This window comes from Pseudopipra pipra, chromosome 3, assembly GCF_036250125.1.
Source record: "Pseudopipra pipra isolate bDixPip1 chromosome 3, bDixPip1.hap1, whole genome shotgun sequence".
Lineage (NCBI taxonomy): Eukaryota > Metazoa > Chordata > Aves > Passeriformes > Pipridae > Pseudopipra > Pseudopipra pipra.
The window spans coordinates 93,908,348-93,926,688 of NC_087551.1; the positions used below are offsets into that span (position 1 = coordinate 93,908,348).

An 18,341-nucleotide genomic window follows, 5' to 3' on the forward strand; every position below is an offset into this window, starting at 1 on the left:
AGTACCAGTGGCCTCATTTGGTTTCTCCTCTCTGGCCTGGGGGAGTTGTGTTCCTCCCACCCACTCACCCACCCAGAAAGCTGACCACAATTTCCCTGGGCTGCAGTAGTAACCCCACCTAGGGTCTCATCCTTGGAGAAACCCTCCTGTCTCCCTCTCCATATCCCCTGCTCACCACCTTATCTGTCCACAGATGTTCGCCAGCACTCACACACCCACACTGGCTCCCAGCGCTGCCCTGCAGGCAGACAGATTCTGGCCCTGGTCACACTTGGGGCTGACACAGGGTGTCACTCACTGGGGTCTCCCTGGTCACTGGCCCCCAGGCATTAATTATTTCAGATCAAATAACTTTCAACAATTTCTCGTTAATTCTTTTGAAGTATTTTTTGCCTGGGTCTTACAAAAACGTAATGAGTAAATGTACACTATTCTCATTTCACATTGCTCTGGGACTGGCTTTGGTATTTTTAAATATCTGAAGTACTGAAGCTCTGTGGCACCAGTTCTCCCTGACACCTGAAGGTGATGGTGGGAACAGCAAGTAGACTCCAGTGCAGGGTAGGCGTCCACTCTGTGAGATCTCTGTGCTGTCGCTGCTGGCCAGGGTGTGCTTCAGGTGTGCTAGTAAAGACGGTGGATTGCAGCTGGGAATAAATTTTCAGTGATGCCTAAATTAAAAGAATCTCACTATTTTCTGGTTTGATTAATTCCTTGGAAAGTGCTTTGTAATGGTGGTGTGAGGTTTACTTAAAAATTGATTTTTAAAGGATAATTAAAGTAGCTACATGCTGTTTAATACAGTCCTCAGAGAATAGTGCCTTTGCCTCCCTGGCCGTTTGACATTTCCCTCTTGATTGAAGTTACTTTAGGAAATAACAATTTTATTGGGTAGTAAGACAGTTAGAGAATGACTTCTGGATATATTAATGAGAAAGAAGCGATGAAGGCCTGGTGCAGAGCATGGTCAGCTGATGGCAGGGGCTGTGGGGGCCTGCAGCCTCGAAGGGGGTACGAAGTGCTGGAGATTAAGTGGAGCTCAACAGAGGTGAAAACACAAAGGGAGCATATGAAAACACAAGAGAAAGGAAAAAGGGGTGATTGAAACATGATGTGCAAACCACCTGTTCATGTCTTACTGCTCTGTACTGCTCCACTCTCTCAATTTAAATCTATAGTTACCTATTGTAGTTCAAGAGGAAATCTTTTTTATTCTATGTATATATATAACACATCTTCATGCTATCATTCATATTGATGAAACTGTTGCTGTCATGTGCCTTGCCAAGCAAAGCCATTTAAGTTGTGGCTAACACTGCAGTAACAAAGTTCCTGCAATTGTGCATGTACCTGAGTAGGAGGAGTCATAATTGCAGGCATGAGGTGCTCCAGGGATGTGAGGGGTGTGTGTCTGAATCTGCTGTGCAGGAGGAAGGATTTAAAAATCTGTGAAGGCTCTAGCCAAGTATTGAGTCAATGACTGCATGTCTTGTGAAAAATGGCAATATTTATTTTGTCATTTGACACAAGGGCCAGAGCTAAAGTGAATTTTAAGGGTAGACCTTTTTGGGGTCTTCAGCCTACATTCAAGTCAGCAGAACTACTTAATCTCTGCTGATATTCTTTTAATATTTTCCTCTTGATGTGTTCAGTTTCTTTACTTTGTTGGTGCTTTCTTCTACTAAGATACCCATAAGAAACAAAATATTCTTAATTTCATTGTTGTCATCTTACTGGTCTGTGGTGTCTCTGCAGTCAGAAACTGCATTTTCTTGAGGGATATTGGTCAACTCCTATCTAACTTGCTGCCACCTGTCACCCATAAGTCTCCTCATTCCTACTCTCTGAGTATGTCCTCGAAATGAATCTCTCTTAGGTGATTTGATGATAAATTTAGTCTTTGGCAGAAGTGTAATATTTGGCAGTTCTGAAGGTTTTAGACTTACATATGTTGAAAAAATAGGTATTATACAGATAGCAGCTGACCCTTTTATCCTACATTCTGCTCTGTTAACATGCTTATGTCTTAACCAGGCAGGGGCAGACCTAGAAGGATGTGTGTTGTAAAGTCTCTTTGAGTATTACTTACTTCAGAAGCAAAATCCTCATTGCAGTTGTCAGTCTGCAGCAACAAGATTGCTGGGAGTTAGCAGTATATTAAATTTCTTCTAGGATTTTTATTGGGGTTTTTACTGAATACTGAGTAAATAAGTATATATTTATATATGTGAATATAAAATTAAGAGCAAACTTAAATAGCATTTCACAGTAATAATTTTTCTTTATGATTCTCCTTTGCCTCATGTTTCTTGAGCACAAAGTGAATAGTGTATGAATAGTTTCAGACTAGAGGAATATATACACAGGAGAGCAAAAGCAAACTGGAGAAAGAAAGGTCTCTGGGTGGTAAGAAACGCTTAAGTTAAAGAGCGGTAATATGTTGTCTACCTTATTTGCCATTAATGTTTGTTTATTTTCCAAAATAATAATGCACAATGATCTGTACCTACCATAAGGAGTACAAAATGTCTTTAGTGATAAAACTGGGAGCAATCACTGGCAGTGGCAAAGACTTCTGCAAGCAGTTAGCAAGTGTCTCTGTAGAGAAGTCGCCGGCCATGACCATGTCGGGGCTCGGAGGGTTCACTTACTACTCCAGCAATATTCAGTTTTACCTTAAGCCAGCTGTTGGGTTCCCTAAGAGATTGGGGAGGTAATTTGTCTCCCTGGAAATCAGAAATGTAGTTAACATATTGCACTTACATATGCAGTTACATATGGTGTACTATATTCCTTATTATCTAGAATTACAAATTTCTGCTCCTGAAAGGTGGTTCTGTCTTTGACAGATTTTAGATCAATTGCTAATTTGCACTTGATATCTCTCCTCTTTCAAAACAACCCTTTCACACCCGAATGGTAGAAAGGCTGTTGTACAGCATTGCTTGCAGCAGGTACTTGACTTACATAAACCAGTTTCTGGATCCTGGAAACATGAAGCAGCTGGTTAGAGTAACAGAGTGGTGGGGTGTCACTATATGTCTTTTCTGTTTTCAGGACATTAGTTCTGTAGTAATTAAATTATTTTAAATTGCTTGTGACACTTGTATGACATTTCCCCTGTGGTTGAAGGAAGAGGAATACAATGCAAAGCATCTGCAAGAAAGGTGATAAGTTATAGTGAACAGTACATAGCTGAAATATTCATGTTAAGTTCGTGGTGTAATAGATTCCTTCTTTACAGATGTTTAATAATAACAATGTCTTATTAAAGCAACGTGAATCAAATGGTAGATATACTAGAGAAGATTTTTACTTTAAAGGCCTCCTGAATCCCCATAGCTTTTTTATCTCTTTATTAGAGTTTTTGTTATATTTGAAATTTAGTAAAAAAATTATTCCCTATTAGTTCCTCAGTTTTAGCAGCAAATCCCTTCTATTAAATCCATTCTATTAAGATTTAGAAACCTCCTACAAGAATTTGACAGCACTTCTCTGAAGGATTCAGTTTCAAAGACCCACTGCTGGGAAGTTAATAATAAAATTGCAGTCTGAAATACTTTTCTGGTTTAGGTGTAGCAATAAAATGCCAAGATTATACTTGTTCTTAAGTGCTTAAAATGCATATAATAATCCAAGCAGTACAGTGCACAGAATGTCCTTATACTTTTCTCTGTTCAAATATTTCATTAACACTTCTCTTCAGCTCTGAGTCAGTACAACTGTTGTGTGTGGGATTAACAAAATCAAGTAGGAAACTAGCAACAGTGTGCACTGTAAATCAAGGTTTCTTGCTGAGGACTTCCTGTTAATGAGATATCATACCCTCACAAAGTCTGTAGGATGTACAGACCAGACACAAATGCCTGCTAACTAAAACCTTCAGTGATATTTTTAAAGAATCCTAAAAAATATTAGAAAAAAAATTAACACTTTCTTGATCACAATACATATGGCACTACAAATGTTATACCACAGAAATTTTGCTATGTTGTCAAAGAATAAAAATCTTGATGTTAGTTGCAACGCAATGCATAATAAATGTGTTTACATTTTGCTTGTCATGTTGAAAGTATGTTTCAGAACAGCAGAAACTCTAGTACTTTAGTGTTTATATAGAAACTTTATAACTGGCCTTTGCCAAAAAGCTCTGAATATTCTCTGCCACTAAAACTGTTGGTCTATTGAATTTATGACAGCAAAACTAATGCTGAAATTTCACATTTAGATGAATAAGTAATACACTGTTAATACTACAGAACCTCAAATAATGATTCACTGCATAAAAAGTTGGTAGGTGTCTCAGAAAATCCAGCTATGAGAGTTGTGAATCCAGAGGGACAAATGGTATAAATGCAATTTTATATGGTGTTTGTAATCTAGAAAAAAAATATAAAATTAAGTTTACACATAGGTATACTCATGTAAGAATATATACTGGAGGAGAAAAAAAAAGACCAATGCATATTTTCCTTTCTTCTTTTTCAGGTCAGAACTGTGGAGGCTTAGTACAGGGACCAAATGGTACTATAGAAAGCCCTGGATTTCCTCATGGTTATCCAAATTATGCCAACTGCACGTGGATCATTATCACAGGAGAGCGTAATAGGATACAATTGTCATTTCATACTTTTGCACTCGAGGAAGATTTTGATATTTTGTCAATTTACGATGGACAACCACAGCAAGGCAATTTAAAAGTGAGGTAAGGTACATTTTTCTTTCTTAATTTCTTTCTTTCTCTCTCTCTTTACTTCTCTTTGTCTCTCACACATATATGTTCTGATAATATGTTAGAATTACATTGTGTTTCCTTAGTTCGTCACCAGCCATGGGGATAGCAGTGCCCCAAGATCTCACAAAAATTAATTCAAGTTTCAGATCTTTATGGCCCTAGCTTGTGTATCAGTAACATCAGTACTTAAAATTTGCACAGTTCAAGGTCAGTTTTTGTAAAAACCCTGAGCACAGGAGTATTCCACATTACAGTAAATTATTCTTATTTATCTGTCTACCTGTGGAATCCAGATTTGGCCCAGGGACCCTTTCTTGAAGGCACCAATCACAACTTTTTGAAAGAACTCTTATTGAGATCATGCTTTACTTTTCTACCATGCCTACAATATTTGAATCAGAGGATGGGTGTGCTGTTTGTGCTAACAGCGTCCCATGGTCTCTCACCAAATGTGGCACAGAAGTGGTGAATGATATTGTGAGACACAATATCATTAGTGCATGTTAGGCTGCCTCTGAAAATGGTTGCTGGATGAAATCCTTCAGGTGACTATTGTCTGCCTGGCAGATGAGTTGAGCTGTAAATTGCTTGACATTGCCAAAATTGAAATTATTCTCCATTAAGCAATTAGGTATCTTTAAAGGTCAGAAACTGGGGTAACTTGTCTGTCCAAATACCACTGAGGTTATAACGAGGCTTTATGGAAGCTTTTTGATCTTGAAACTTTTCACAACTTCAGGTTTTGATGCATTCATTTCATTGGTGTCTTGTGAGTTCCTCAGTGATTTGCTGGATCTCAACTGCAGAGCTGGAAAGCAAACATTGCTTTCAGTGCTGCTTTGTCATTTTCTGTTCAGTCATAAGATTTATGGAGTACTGTAAAACTGATGTCAGTTCTGTTGTCTGATTACCCTTTTACATGATGCTGATTTATACTATAGTGTTAAAACAAATGTGGGAACATCACCAACTTGTTACGTATTTTAGTGGGTATCATCATATATTTTTGACAACAAAAATGTTCTGATTCATTGTTGATTCAGACCAAAAAGTTTTGAAAAGGTAGGAAGGTAGGATGCAGCTACTGGTGCTTTCATTGCATGGTGCGTGGGCTTCGTTTACTGCACTTAACTGATCTCTAGTACTTGTATCCCCTGTGTAAAAAGATAAATATTTCTTTTTTAGTCAAATGTTTAAAAATGCAATATCTAACATGCCTACTTGTTTTGCACTAATCGTGGTAGAAAATTGTTTTAAGGAAGAGCACCAACAGGTGTTCTGTGGGCATGAGCATGGAAAACAAAAATTCCTAAGTATAATCTATGATCTTGATCCCAGTGAAGTAATAGTAATTGCTGCTGATTCCTGTAAAATAAAGATTTTGCTTTCAGCTTCCAGCACTGAAGCTGGAATTTTATTTCTCCTTGTTTGTATTCGCCAAGCAGTTACCTTCATAAATGGCATCATAAGGAAAGAAGCACTTGTTGGTTTTGCAGGATGCAGAAATTAATGTAGCAGAATTTGAATGACAGGTTATTAATGTCTCATATCCTGTGACATACTCCTTGTTGTACAAAGCACATTCACAGGTGTACCCCTCTGCAATTGCACATTTCAAGACAATTCTCTCAGCAGATATTGAAAAATTATAGTCCTTTTTTTTTTTTTTAGCTGACAGAATGCAGATGCAAGAGAGCATCCTGGAACTTCTGCTTGAGGGCACACACTTTTTTTTTTTCCCATAGATTAAAAAAACTCCATTACATTTTGGGTAATTGTATTTCTTAAGCCATCATGCCAAATCTAGAGATTTTCCTTAAAAATAGCTGTGTAACTATATCACTGTCACAAACTATAATAATTAAGTAATATTAATACTATATTTTGTAACTTATTTTTTCAGCTGCTAAAGCAAAAATGAATAAAAATGCATACTATGTTCAACTAGTTTATTGTGCTGCCTGAGGGACCTTTCAGTATGCTAAATGGTCACCAATATACTTTTACTGCATATTGACTGTAAAACCTAATAAAATAGAAACAAATACAAAATACATTGAAATGATAAGGCAAAGGAATAAATTGTTTTAGGCTGTTTGTGTGGAGAAAGAAAAGCAAAACAGGTAGTGCTAAGATAAATATGAACTTCTTCTGTTAGTGCATTATTATGCTTTAGCATATAGTGATTTAAGGAATAAATTACATATGGTAGTAATCAGAGCCTATTGTAAGCTATGTTATAAGGAGGTTGAGAAGTAACATGATAGAAGGAAGAACAATGTAACCAAAACATAAGGTACTAAAAAGTGCTATTTTACGTCGTGATTTTTTTCTAGATAAAACTCAACTAACATTCAGTAATTCTGTGTAATTACTGAGACCTGTGGCCCAAAATTGTCCTTAAACAAATTGCTGCAGTTGCTTTATTTTTATGGTTGTAAAGTTCATAGAACATAAAACAGGAGTTGATATATAATATATATATTTATATAGGTATATATTTATATTTATATTTATATATGTACTCACACATGTATTTTGGATGGGAAAACAATCCAGGAGTGCAGCACAGGCTGTGATCTATTCAGAGGTGCAGCAGCTCTGTGGAGAAGGGACCTGTGGGTCCTGGTGGACAACAAGCTCAATGTGAGTGAGCAGTGTTCTGCTCCAGCAAAGAAAGCCAACAGGATGCAGGGCTACATCAACAAGGGCATCACCAGCAGGGATAAACAAGTCATTGTCCCACTCTGCACAGGGCTTGTCAGGCCACACGTGGAATACTGTGTTCAGTTTTGCTCCCACTATACAAAAAAGATGTGGACAGGCTGGAGAGGGTCCAGAGAAGGGCCACAAAGATGATTGATGACTGGGAAGCTGCTGAGAGGAAAGGCTGAGAGAAGTGGGTTTGTTCAGCCTTGAGAAGGGGAGATCTTAAAACCATGTTCCAGTATTTAAAGGGTGGCTACAAAAGAGTTGGATACTCCCTTTCTGCATGAAAAAGTTAGAGATATAGGGTGCAAGTAATTCCTGAGCAGATTCTGATTGGACACAAGAGGCAAATTTTTCACAATGAGAAAAATCAGTCATTGGAATAATCTCCCTGTGGAGGTGTCCCCAGCCTTGGACACTTTTAAGATTCAGCTGGACAGGGTACTGGACCATCTTTTCTAGTCTGTGCTTCTGCCATGAAAGGCTGAACCAGATGGTCCTTGAGGTTTCTTCCCATCTGGTATTCTATGACTATGATTCTGTGATATATAAAAGAGGAAAATTGAAATTTTAAATGTACTGAGACCTGTTATGATAATGCTTTGTTGGGTACTGAAGTCTTAATTCTATAGACAAACATGAAGTAAGATAACTGATTTCACCATATATTATAACCAAAACAGATGTCTTAGTTCTATATTATTGAAAAAAACCCCTTACATGAAAGGCAAAATATTGCATTATTAGTTGACGGAGAAAGATTTCAAAATAAATCACATTCTACTTAAGCTAAGAAAAGATGTAAAATGTATTTTTTATTTCCATTTTACATTCTAAAGATACTGTCATTTGTTATATGCAATTAATCATCAGCATGCAGAACTCATATGGATGAAACTTGTGGAGAAGAGATGCTAGAGTGGTGCACTGAGAACAGTTATTATTCAGTTGTATTCCTTGTGGATTGTTTTCCTAAGTAAGCGTTGTATTCAGTAATTCACTGAATATCTGCTACTGCCTGTAATACAGGTGCAAGCAAATATTTAGTTCGACTTTGTTTCTTTACTGTATGTATCAGATGAAATAATAAATGGTAACATTTTTAATAGAAAGGGGGAATATATCAACAGGACATAGGGACACAGGCCAGCTCTGAAGGGGCTCAGTGTATTTTGGCAATACTGACTTATCAACTTGCATACTGCTGATAGATGCACTACGTGCCACAGGCAAGTGAGTTCAAAACAGACATGTCAAGAGTTCATGGATTTCGGAAGTCATTTCAGAGCTGGTTCTAATACATACCTGTTTTTCATACCTGAAAAGAGAAAATTGCTCATTAATTTTAGCATAAATCTTGTTACAGTGTATTTTTCCTATACGCAGAATTCCTGAATAGTAGTTTCATAGAGAGGTATAGGGAAACTGTAACAGGACTAGGTAAACAGAAGAGTTTGTACTGAAACATCTGTTGCTGAAAAGATGGACTGTAAATGGGGTGTTAGAACTGTGAATGTTACAAACTTAGTGAATTGAGACTTTGTATGTGGAATTGCCTTTATCTCAGGTTATGGCCTGAGATTCCACATCTTTTCTGTGTCAAATACAGGTAAATGCTGTAATCTCTGTGTTTAGTGTCTGTCAGTTATTTTTTTAGTATCTCACACTTAGTTTACCTAAGAGTTAGTTGCAGAAGACCTGTGCAATATACTATGGAATGAAGTTTTTCAACTAATCGATCTTTCAGACAGTTCTGAAAAACTTTTAAAAATGGATTCCTAGCAGTTTTGTTTTTTCTTACACAGAAATGCTGCTAATAAAATTATATACACTAATGGGAAGACAGAAATGTGCAGATGTAAATGTTTTTTGTTGTGTGTGTGCACATCTGTCAGTTATTTTGGACATACATAATAAATGTTTTTCTGGAATGTGATTTTAAAATGTCTGTTTGCCTTCATGGCTTCTTGGACCTTTAAAGCTTTATTGAGTTTACTGCAATCTAGGTGATAATGTAATAGATACTGCTCGTTATTACTCATATTAGGTAAAATAAACAGTTTTGGTTTAACAGAGCAGTAATGCAAATTATGAAAGTTGCTAACGGAGCATGTAATAAAATAAAGCTTACCAAAAATTTCCTGCAAGAATATATAAAATATATGTTTAATACCAACACATACTCTCTGCTTTCTTAAATTATGTAACAATAATAGGAAGTAAGTGTCAATTATTCACAGTATTCACTTTTCTCTGTCTCTATCAAGAAATAAACTACATGTATATACTTCAAAATCCAAGTATGGAGGTAAAAGTTAAAGTCTGAGCTCCCATTTCATATTAAATCCCTTTTATCTTAACAAACCATGATTTATCATGTATGCAGTGTTTGAATTTTTTTTTTGATAGGTTTTGTTTTGTTTCTTTGTTGTTTATTATTTTATTTCTTCAGAAGCCATTTCTGTCTGAGGTATCTCCAGGGTCAAGAGAACAGTGAAGCAATGAGGGGGTTATTGACTTTTCTGCAGAAGCGCTATCACTGCAGCAGCAAGAGCTTCACTCATTTTGAAGTTCTTTATTTCTTTTTCCCTTCCCCATGAAAATGTCATATGTAGTATTTTTTAAATTTTTATTGCATAGCATTTTCTACAAGTTGTATTGAGTGTATAGCACTTTTGCGTGTGTGTGAGCTAGTTACTTTGTGAAGAGAACAGTGTAGGAATGAGTATAGTAGTCATATTTTTTCCAGCTGAAGCCTACATAGAACACAGGGCAAAGGAACAGAGACTGGGCTAGTGTTCAAATTTGTAAAACAAGATTATTGAATAATTTCAGCAGGACATTCTGGTACTTCATGTCTGCAAGAAAAGGAAAATTATTACTGTGATTATGCAAACTATTACTGAGTTCTCACCTATCAGTGACAACCATTCCCCTTTTTATGTTAATCATATAATCATAGAATAAAATATAGAATGGCTTGGGTTGGAAAGAACCTTAAAGATCACCTAATTCCAGTGCCCCTGCCATGGGCATGGATATCTTCCACAAGATCAGGTTGCTCAAACCCCCATCCAGCCTGACCTTGAACACTTCCAAGGCATGGTCCTTCCACAATTTCTCTGGGCACCATGTTCCAGTGCCTCAACACCCTCTGAGTAAAAAATTTCTTAACATCTAATTTCCTAACATCTAATCTAAACCTGCCCTCTTGCAGCTTAAAACCATTGCCCCTTGTCCTATCATCATCTACCCATAAAAAACGTCCCTCTCCCTTCTTTTTATAAGTCTCCTTCAGGTACTGGAAAGCCACATTGAAGTCTACCCAAAGCATTCTTTTCCCCAGGCTTAACAATCCCAACTCTTTCATCCTGTCTTGGTAGGAGAACTGCTCCATCCCTCTCATCATCTTTGTGACCTCCTCTAAATCAGATTTTCTTCACTTTTTCACCTATTAAAGGATTAGGAAGAAGGAAACATTTGTAGTAGACGACTACAATATGATTGATTATACATCACATAGCTGTTTCAGGAAAGAAATGAAACTATGACCTGATCAACTAAATGCTGACAAATAGTTTCTCCCAAAATGAAAGAGTATGTAATGGAAGGAAATGATTTGTGTGCAATACTGTCAGGTTCAAACACATGTAGGGGTTTGTTTTGTTGGAGTTTTTTCCCCACAGATGGCTAAAAGGCAAAATACTTATTTCCAAAATTTTAACTTCCCAATTCAAAATCAAAAGCTTCCTAATTTCATTGACAAGCTGATATTCTGAAAAGATTTAACAAAAAATTATTAAAGTCAAATAAGGAGTCTTCTAACAAGCTATTTCACCAATTATTATAGAACATATTGATTACATATTTCAAGCTAAATGATGACCAACTGAAAAGAATACTCTTTTTTCCCCTCAAAACTCCATGGAGTATTGTTGGAACTCCTACCTAAGAAAATCCATTTCATATTTAAGGAACTATTATTTCTTGGAGGAAAAAAAATTGGATCCATTTAACAAGGCAAAGCAGTGCATGAATTTATACTGTAGCATTCTTCATCAGTTGTTTAAACCTTTTCTAATGTAGTTGTTTAAGTCAGTATGTTTTTCTTTAAAATAATGAATGTGATGCCATAATGAAAATGTAGCTGTGTTCAATTTCTTTGGCCTCTTGGAGGTAGATCTCTTTTTCTTCTGAAACTAGCCATAGTACATCTTGAGGGAATATATAGATGTTGTTTCTTTGCCTCTCCCGTACTTTTCAGACTGGATCTGTATAAGTGTCAGCAGTGATTTGGTGCATTTGTATGAAGAGTTTCACCATCAAAAGTATTCAGAGTAAGGGACTTAAAAGAGGAGACTTGGGATGTGGTTACAGAGTGTTAAATTCTATGGTTTTAGAAACTTCAGCCTGAGTTAGGTAATCTTACTGTTTCATAGATGTGCAACCAAATTTGATTTCAGTGGATAATTTAAAAAATGGTTTGTAAATACCTTTCTAATAAAGTAGGCAAGTATTTAAAGATACCTTATAGTTACCTGCTGAGAAAGACGGGTTGTTCTTTATGAATGGGTTCTAAGTCTTTCACATGATGATGTTTTAGAGAACCTTGATTTCAAATAAGAGGTGTAGATTTGACTCCCTTGTTATTTATTATTGCATATGGATTGTTATTTATTATTGCATATGTAAAAAATAATTAGTTATTCAACTTGAAATAATTATATTTATGATCATACCAAGCCAGACATACATGCACACCTTAATTAGTTATTTTACAAAACAGAACACCTCAAGTATCCATTTATTCAGTATTTACAAAATCACAAAAAATTTCTAGTTGTGAGTGTGGGTATGTATTTGTATGTACATGGGTTTTGAAGAGCTCAGTTTACATCTTTGCTTTACCTGAAATCTCAGAATGAGGTTTAAATGTTACTTCAGTATTGTCAAAGATGAAAAAATTGTCTTCATTGGTATGAAGTCTCTTGAGATAGACAGGGAACTCACATGATATACAATATTTTAAGGAAAACATTTTTGATTCTGTCAGACTGATGAGTTTGTAATCTGCAGAACTACAAACACTTGCAAGATTTTTTTGAACACTGTTCAGTACACAAATTTCTGTTTCATGTTGTGGGGTGTTTTGTTTTGTTTTGTTTTTTTCTTTTGAGAGGGTTTTTTTTTTTCATTTATGGTAGTTTCTGAAGCTCCTAAAATTCCAGTGATTTGGGATAATAACAGTATCTACAGATTTTGACACTTACTTAAATATGATAAATTCCTGTAAGATCTCACACTCATTCTCAAAATTCCTTGGGACTATGATACTAGAATGCATTAAGAATGCAGATAAACAGGCTGGGGAAGTGCAGCTCTCGAAGTGTAGATGCACTTTAAAAAGTGTTTTAGTGTAGCTTGGTGATACAATTGACACCAAAATTGCAGACAACTTTCCAACTAAACAGATGATAACATTAACTCAGTTGCTGATTGTGTAAAGAATTTTAACTCTTAAATACATTAATTTTTGAGAGTGAGGAAAATTGCTTACCTTTATTATCTGTCACTTCAGCATATATTATGCATGCAGAGAACATAAAGCAGTTTTATGTTACTAGTCTTTCTGTATCTTCCATTTTGTATAAAAAGTTACTCTGTTTTATTTTAAATTATATACATTGAATTGGCATGATTATGTAGAGAAGCTGCTGATCAGCATCCCTAAATGCTGTATATACAATAATTATTGCAACTGTTCTTGGTCAGACATCTGTCAGTTCCCTTTGCTCACATTCTGACTGCAAGCTAATAATTAAATTACAGTCTTTAGAAAATTTACAGCTGGACTCCTCAATAAGAAAGTCTAGTTGCCAAAATCTGTGCCCTTTTGATTTTTTGCTGTACATCCTTATTTTGGGAATTTTCATCATTTCTATATAACTGTGATAGATAATTTTTAGTTTAATACATAACCTGTATGCTACGAAGAAATTTTGATGCTTGTTTGTTTTAGAGAGGAAAAACGTATTTTATCTGATATATGTTAAATTAAAGGGGGAAAAAACTTTATCAAATGTAGTCTTCATATTTCTGTAATGCATGTAATTAGATTAAACTATGAATCATGTTCTCTTACTGTCATTTGGTAATTACCTGCCTGACTTAACTGAGCCTGGTGATCATTGACTGTATGATCACAGTCTGGTTTTGGGTTACCCTGTGCTGGACAGGGGTGTAGTGATCATGGCATAGATACAACATCAGAAATGTTCAGGCGTTTGAGGAGAACTCTGCAGTCTCTCATCTCTGAATTGGTGCAGTGAAAATTCAGTATCATCTCCCCTGTGATCCAGTCACACACATTCAATTTATCTTGTAAAACAAATTTTGTAGACAAGTGTTCTCATAATCTTGCAGTTCCAGATATTACTTGAAGACTTTCCTCAGCTTTCATTCTGTTCATGTTCACAAGAGCATCTGCTGACATTATTAGTGGCCTTGGACTTTGACAGTGATGTTTTTCCCATTTAACACAGTCTAAAATCTACTGAAGTCCTAGCTTATTCCTGACTTCATACTTTCATTTGAGTGAAAACTATGTATGCCCATCACCATTACTCTCAATGAATTTATTAAGAATGCTAACTAGCCAGTGGCTAACTGACTAGAAGTGCATATAATGAGAGTGATTCTGCTCATAAAGGAAGACATCAAATTCTCTGGGCAACCTGTTCCAGTGCACAGTAAAGAATTTCTCCCTAATATCCATTCTAAAACTACTCTCTTTCAGTTTGAACCCATTCTGTCTTGTCCTGTCACTACATGCCCATGTAGTCACTCTCCATCTCCCTTGTAGGGTCCTTTCAATTACTGTAAGGTCTCAATTAGGTCACCCTGTAGCCTTCTCTTCTCCAGGCTGAACAATCCCAATTCTCTTAGTCTCTCCTCATAGGAGAGGTGCTCCATCCCTCTAATTATCTTGGTGGCCCTCCTCTAGACTTGCTACAACAAGTTGATATCCTTCCTGTTCTGGGGACCTCAGAGCTGGATGCAGTGCTTCAGGTGGGGTCTCACCAGAGCAGAGGGGCAGGATCACCTCCCTTGACCTGCTGGCCACACTGCTTTTGATGCAGCTCAGGAGACAATTGGCTTTCTGGGCTTCAAGTGCACATTGCCTGGTCACGTCCAGCAATCCACAAGCACCCCAAGTCCTTCTCATCAGGGCTGCTCTTGATCTGTTCATCATCCAGCCTGTATTTATACTGGGGGCTCCCCTTATGCAGGTGCAACACCTTGCACTCAGTCTTGTTAAACTTCATGAGATTCTGGTCGCTCTAGATGGCATCCTGTACTTCAGGTGTGTCAACAGCACCTCTCAGCTTGCTGAGAATTTGCTGAGGGTGCACTCAACCCCTTCATCTATGTCATTAGCTATTATCCTTTACTATACTTAAAAATTGTAACAGTTTGTTGTTTTGAGAGTTTCCATCAGCGAGGAAAAGTGAGACAAGGTCCTTGCTTTGTCCCTGGTGAAGAAGTAATGAAGTAGGGATTCCCAAGAGAACCACCAGGGACCATGTTTTTCACAGATTTGAGGTAAAGAGGAGAGACATCCTCTTGTCTCATAGGTTATGAACTATCCATCATAAAATTGATAAAAGTTTGTAATTAAAATACAGGGTTTTTCTCTCCATTTAAGCTGCCATATGTCAGTAAGATGAAGAGTTATTGATGTGTTACACAAAGCAAATGATTTTTAAAGATTAATATTCTCTTTTTTTTTTTAATGGCTCTGGCAAATTATATGCGTGCAGGTACCCCAGATACCAAGCTGCAGCTAAGGTACTAGGAAAAAGCTTATTTCCAGAAGTCAAAACCACTAGCAAATACTAGTGCTAGTTTACACTGGGCAGACAAAACACAGAGCACCTGTTCTCTTGGTGCCTTTTATGGCATGCCTAGCGTCCCTGTGGGAGGTCTCCAGGCATGTCTGTGAGAACTCTTGTAACAGGGAGTCAACTTTCCTGGCAGGCAGAGAGAGAAACACACATAAAGCTATTCATGGGAAAAAATTTCCCAGGCAGCAAAGTTTCCTTGAGTGAACACTACGTTTTTGCCCTCCTTGAGCAATTCTTCCAAAAGTTTTCTACACTTACCATGATGAAAGTATTGACTAGAGAAAACAGTGATATTAAACAAAAATATGTTTCCAATAAAGTCCAAGGCATTTGGGGGCTTTTAGCAACCTAGTTTGGTGAAAGATTCCCTGCTGCAGTGGGTTGACCCTGGCTGGATGCCAGGTACCCACCAAAGCCACTCTATCATTCCCCTCTTTAACTGGACAGAGGAGAGAAAATATAACAAAGCGTTCATGGGTTGAGATAAGGACTGGGAGAGATCACTTATTGATCACCATCATAGGCAAAGCAGACTCGAATTTGGGATATTAGTTGAGTTTATTGCTAACAGAATCAGAGTAGGATAATGAGATGTAAAATAAATCTTAAAAACACCTGCAACCCGTTCCTTCTGCACTGACCTTGGTGTCTGCAGAGTTGTTCACATGTTCTCCCTCCACTCTTCTCTGGCTGCAATTTTCATCTGTGCAATACCTTTTTCTTTCCTTCTTAGATATGTTATCACAGAGGTATTACTGTCATTCTTGATTGTCTCCCCTTGGCCAGAGGGGGCTCCGTCCTGGAGCTGCCTGGCATTGGCTCTACTGGACATGGGGGAAGTCTCTGGCAGCTTCTCACAGAAGCCACCCCTGTAGCCTCCCCCGTCCCCCCCGCAAAACCTGGCCGCACAAACCCAGGACACCTGGCAGAGGGGTTGGAACTGGGTGATCTTTAAGGTCTCTTTCAACATAAATCATTCTGTGATTCTATGATGACTCTGGGGAATTAATTCCACAGGGTTTTGTCAAGAGTAAAACTCTTATGTTCTATTAGATATGTCAGACAAACATATACAACCAAGTTAGAAAGTATCAAGATAAAGCAATCATCATTTCATACAGGTTGGCCAAACCAGTGTTGTGAAAGGTTTTAGTCCATATTTGTCACATTTGGTTTTATATGTTGCATCTTTCAAAGACTAATATCGGCCAACAAATGACATGGTAAAATAATTAAATGGCTAAATTTTGTATGAAACTATGAACTTAAGTCATGGTATTATTGTGCATATATCAAACAACACACTTTTATGCTGCACGTCATTTATAATAATTATAATAGGAATCTTACAATAATTATAATAGGAAAGAGTTAATAAGAAAATGCATACCTTTTTCTTAGTTTTGATTTTTCTTGAAAGAGGTAAGGAACTGAAAAAGAGGTCTTAAAGAATGCAAAATAACCTTGAAATTTCAAACTGTCACTGAATAATCTTAGCATGGCTTTGTACAGTCGAAGAATACGTTGTTTGGTTAAAAGTTAAAGTCCTTCAATAAATGTTCCACAGTACATGAGACTGAGAAGCACTGCACCTGACAAGAAAACCTCTTTTCTCTCAGCCACAGCTTCTTCATTTTTTCCTGTGGAAATCATTGAAAATTGATGAAATGGAGAAAAGGTTCCCTTTCCTCATGAACATAAAACACTAAGTGACTGAAATTTCTTTTGTATGCTACAAGCATGAAAGAGCAAATTGAGTGTAACAAGTAAACACAAGGATCATGAATAAGATTTTTTGTTTGTTTGTTTGTTTTTAATCTTTTAGGGCCTTTAGCCAAATATTCTAATATCATGGTGTGTGAAAAAGACGTTAGTTTCTTTGCTTGCTGTGAGATGTTCCAAGTTTTGAAGAAGCTACCACTCAGAAAAAGAAATGATGAAAGAATACATTAGCATGAATAACTCAACCTTCTCTAGTGAGGAAAGAAAAGCAAGTTATTTACATATAAAATAAAAAAAAATATACTCCAGCAGTGAATGAGTATCTAATATCAGATTGAAAGAAGGCCAATTTTAGGCTGATGCACAGGACGTTTGCATGTGAATTCCTAACTTATAATAAAGCAGTTGATCGTAGCGTTCAGTCCCCAGTGACCTAGCAGTGCACACATCGACATCTGTGAATAGAAACAAATTTATGCAATTGTCTAGCAAATTGAATTTCAAACTTGATAACAGTTAAACATCTTATTAATAAAGACTAAGACAGAGGATTTTCAATACCTTTTAGTTACCCCTTTTAGAGGAGGGGTAACTAAGACCTTGTAACAAGAGCAGAGACTGTGGCTTCAAGGAGAAGTAGCCAGCTCCAGTTTTGGATTGTGCTAGTGGCTACAGAGCAGTGACTGAAGTCAGAAAGGTACAAAGAGCAGTGTGACTGATAGTGCCACTCTTTTCCCATTGTTCACAGCCTCCATAATTAACCTGTGTCTTACTTTTTATTTATTTTTTTTTTAAATCAAAGGTTTCCAGAAGTTTTTATCTCCATCTACCAGTGAAAATTACTTTTCTCAACCTGGGGCTTAAATGGCCTCTTTTGTGTTTTTCCTAACTTTTTTCCTGGTCTTATTTCAGATTTCCTACCCATGATCTTTCCATGTCTGCCAAAATAAAACTTGCCTCATGCACTTACACTGGTTTGTTTTTTTGTTGTTGTTGGTGGTGTTTTTTTTTTTTAAGAGAGAGAATCTTTTAAACATGAGTGTTGTGAGTCAGCATTTAGGCAAATGTAGAACTGGAAAGATAATGCATTTGAGTGGACTCTAACTAGGTCTGTGAAACTCCAAAAATTATAGGCAACTATGGAAATTTTTTAAATTCCAAGAAGCTTAGGATTCAGCGACCAAAAAGCAAAACCATCTGTAGACAGGAAGGATTTTTCATGTAAAGAGTTAGAGAAAAAAAAGGATTTTTCACAAACTAGGCTTTCAGAA

At 36.8% G+C, this 18,341-nt stretch overlaps 1 protein-coding gene across 2 annotated transcripts in view; it reads left to right on the plus strand.

Annotated features, from left to right (window-relative positions):
• CSMD1 (CUB and Sushi multiple domains 1) overlaps positions 1-18,341 on the plus strand; it is a 1,077,872-nt gene that overhangs the window by 208,208 nt on the left and 851,323 nt on the right. For both annotated transcript variants that reach the window (XM_064650377.1, XM_064650376.1), the window contains exon 2: positions 4,489-4,705. In XM_064650377.1, the coding sequence (XP_064506447.1) occupies positions 4,489-4,705 (217 nt within the window). The remainder of the gene's footprint in view (positions 1-4,488; positions 4,706-18,341) is intronic.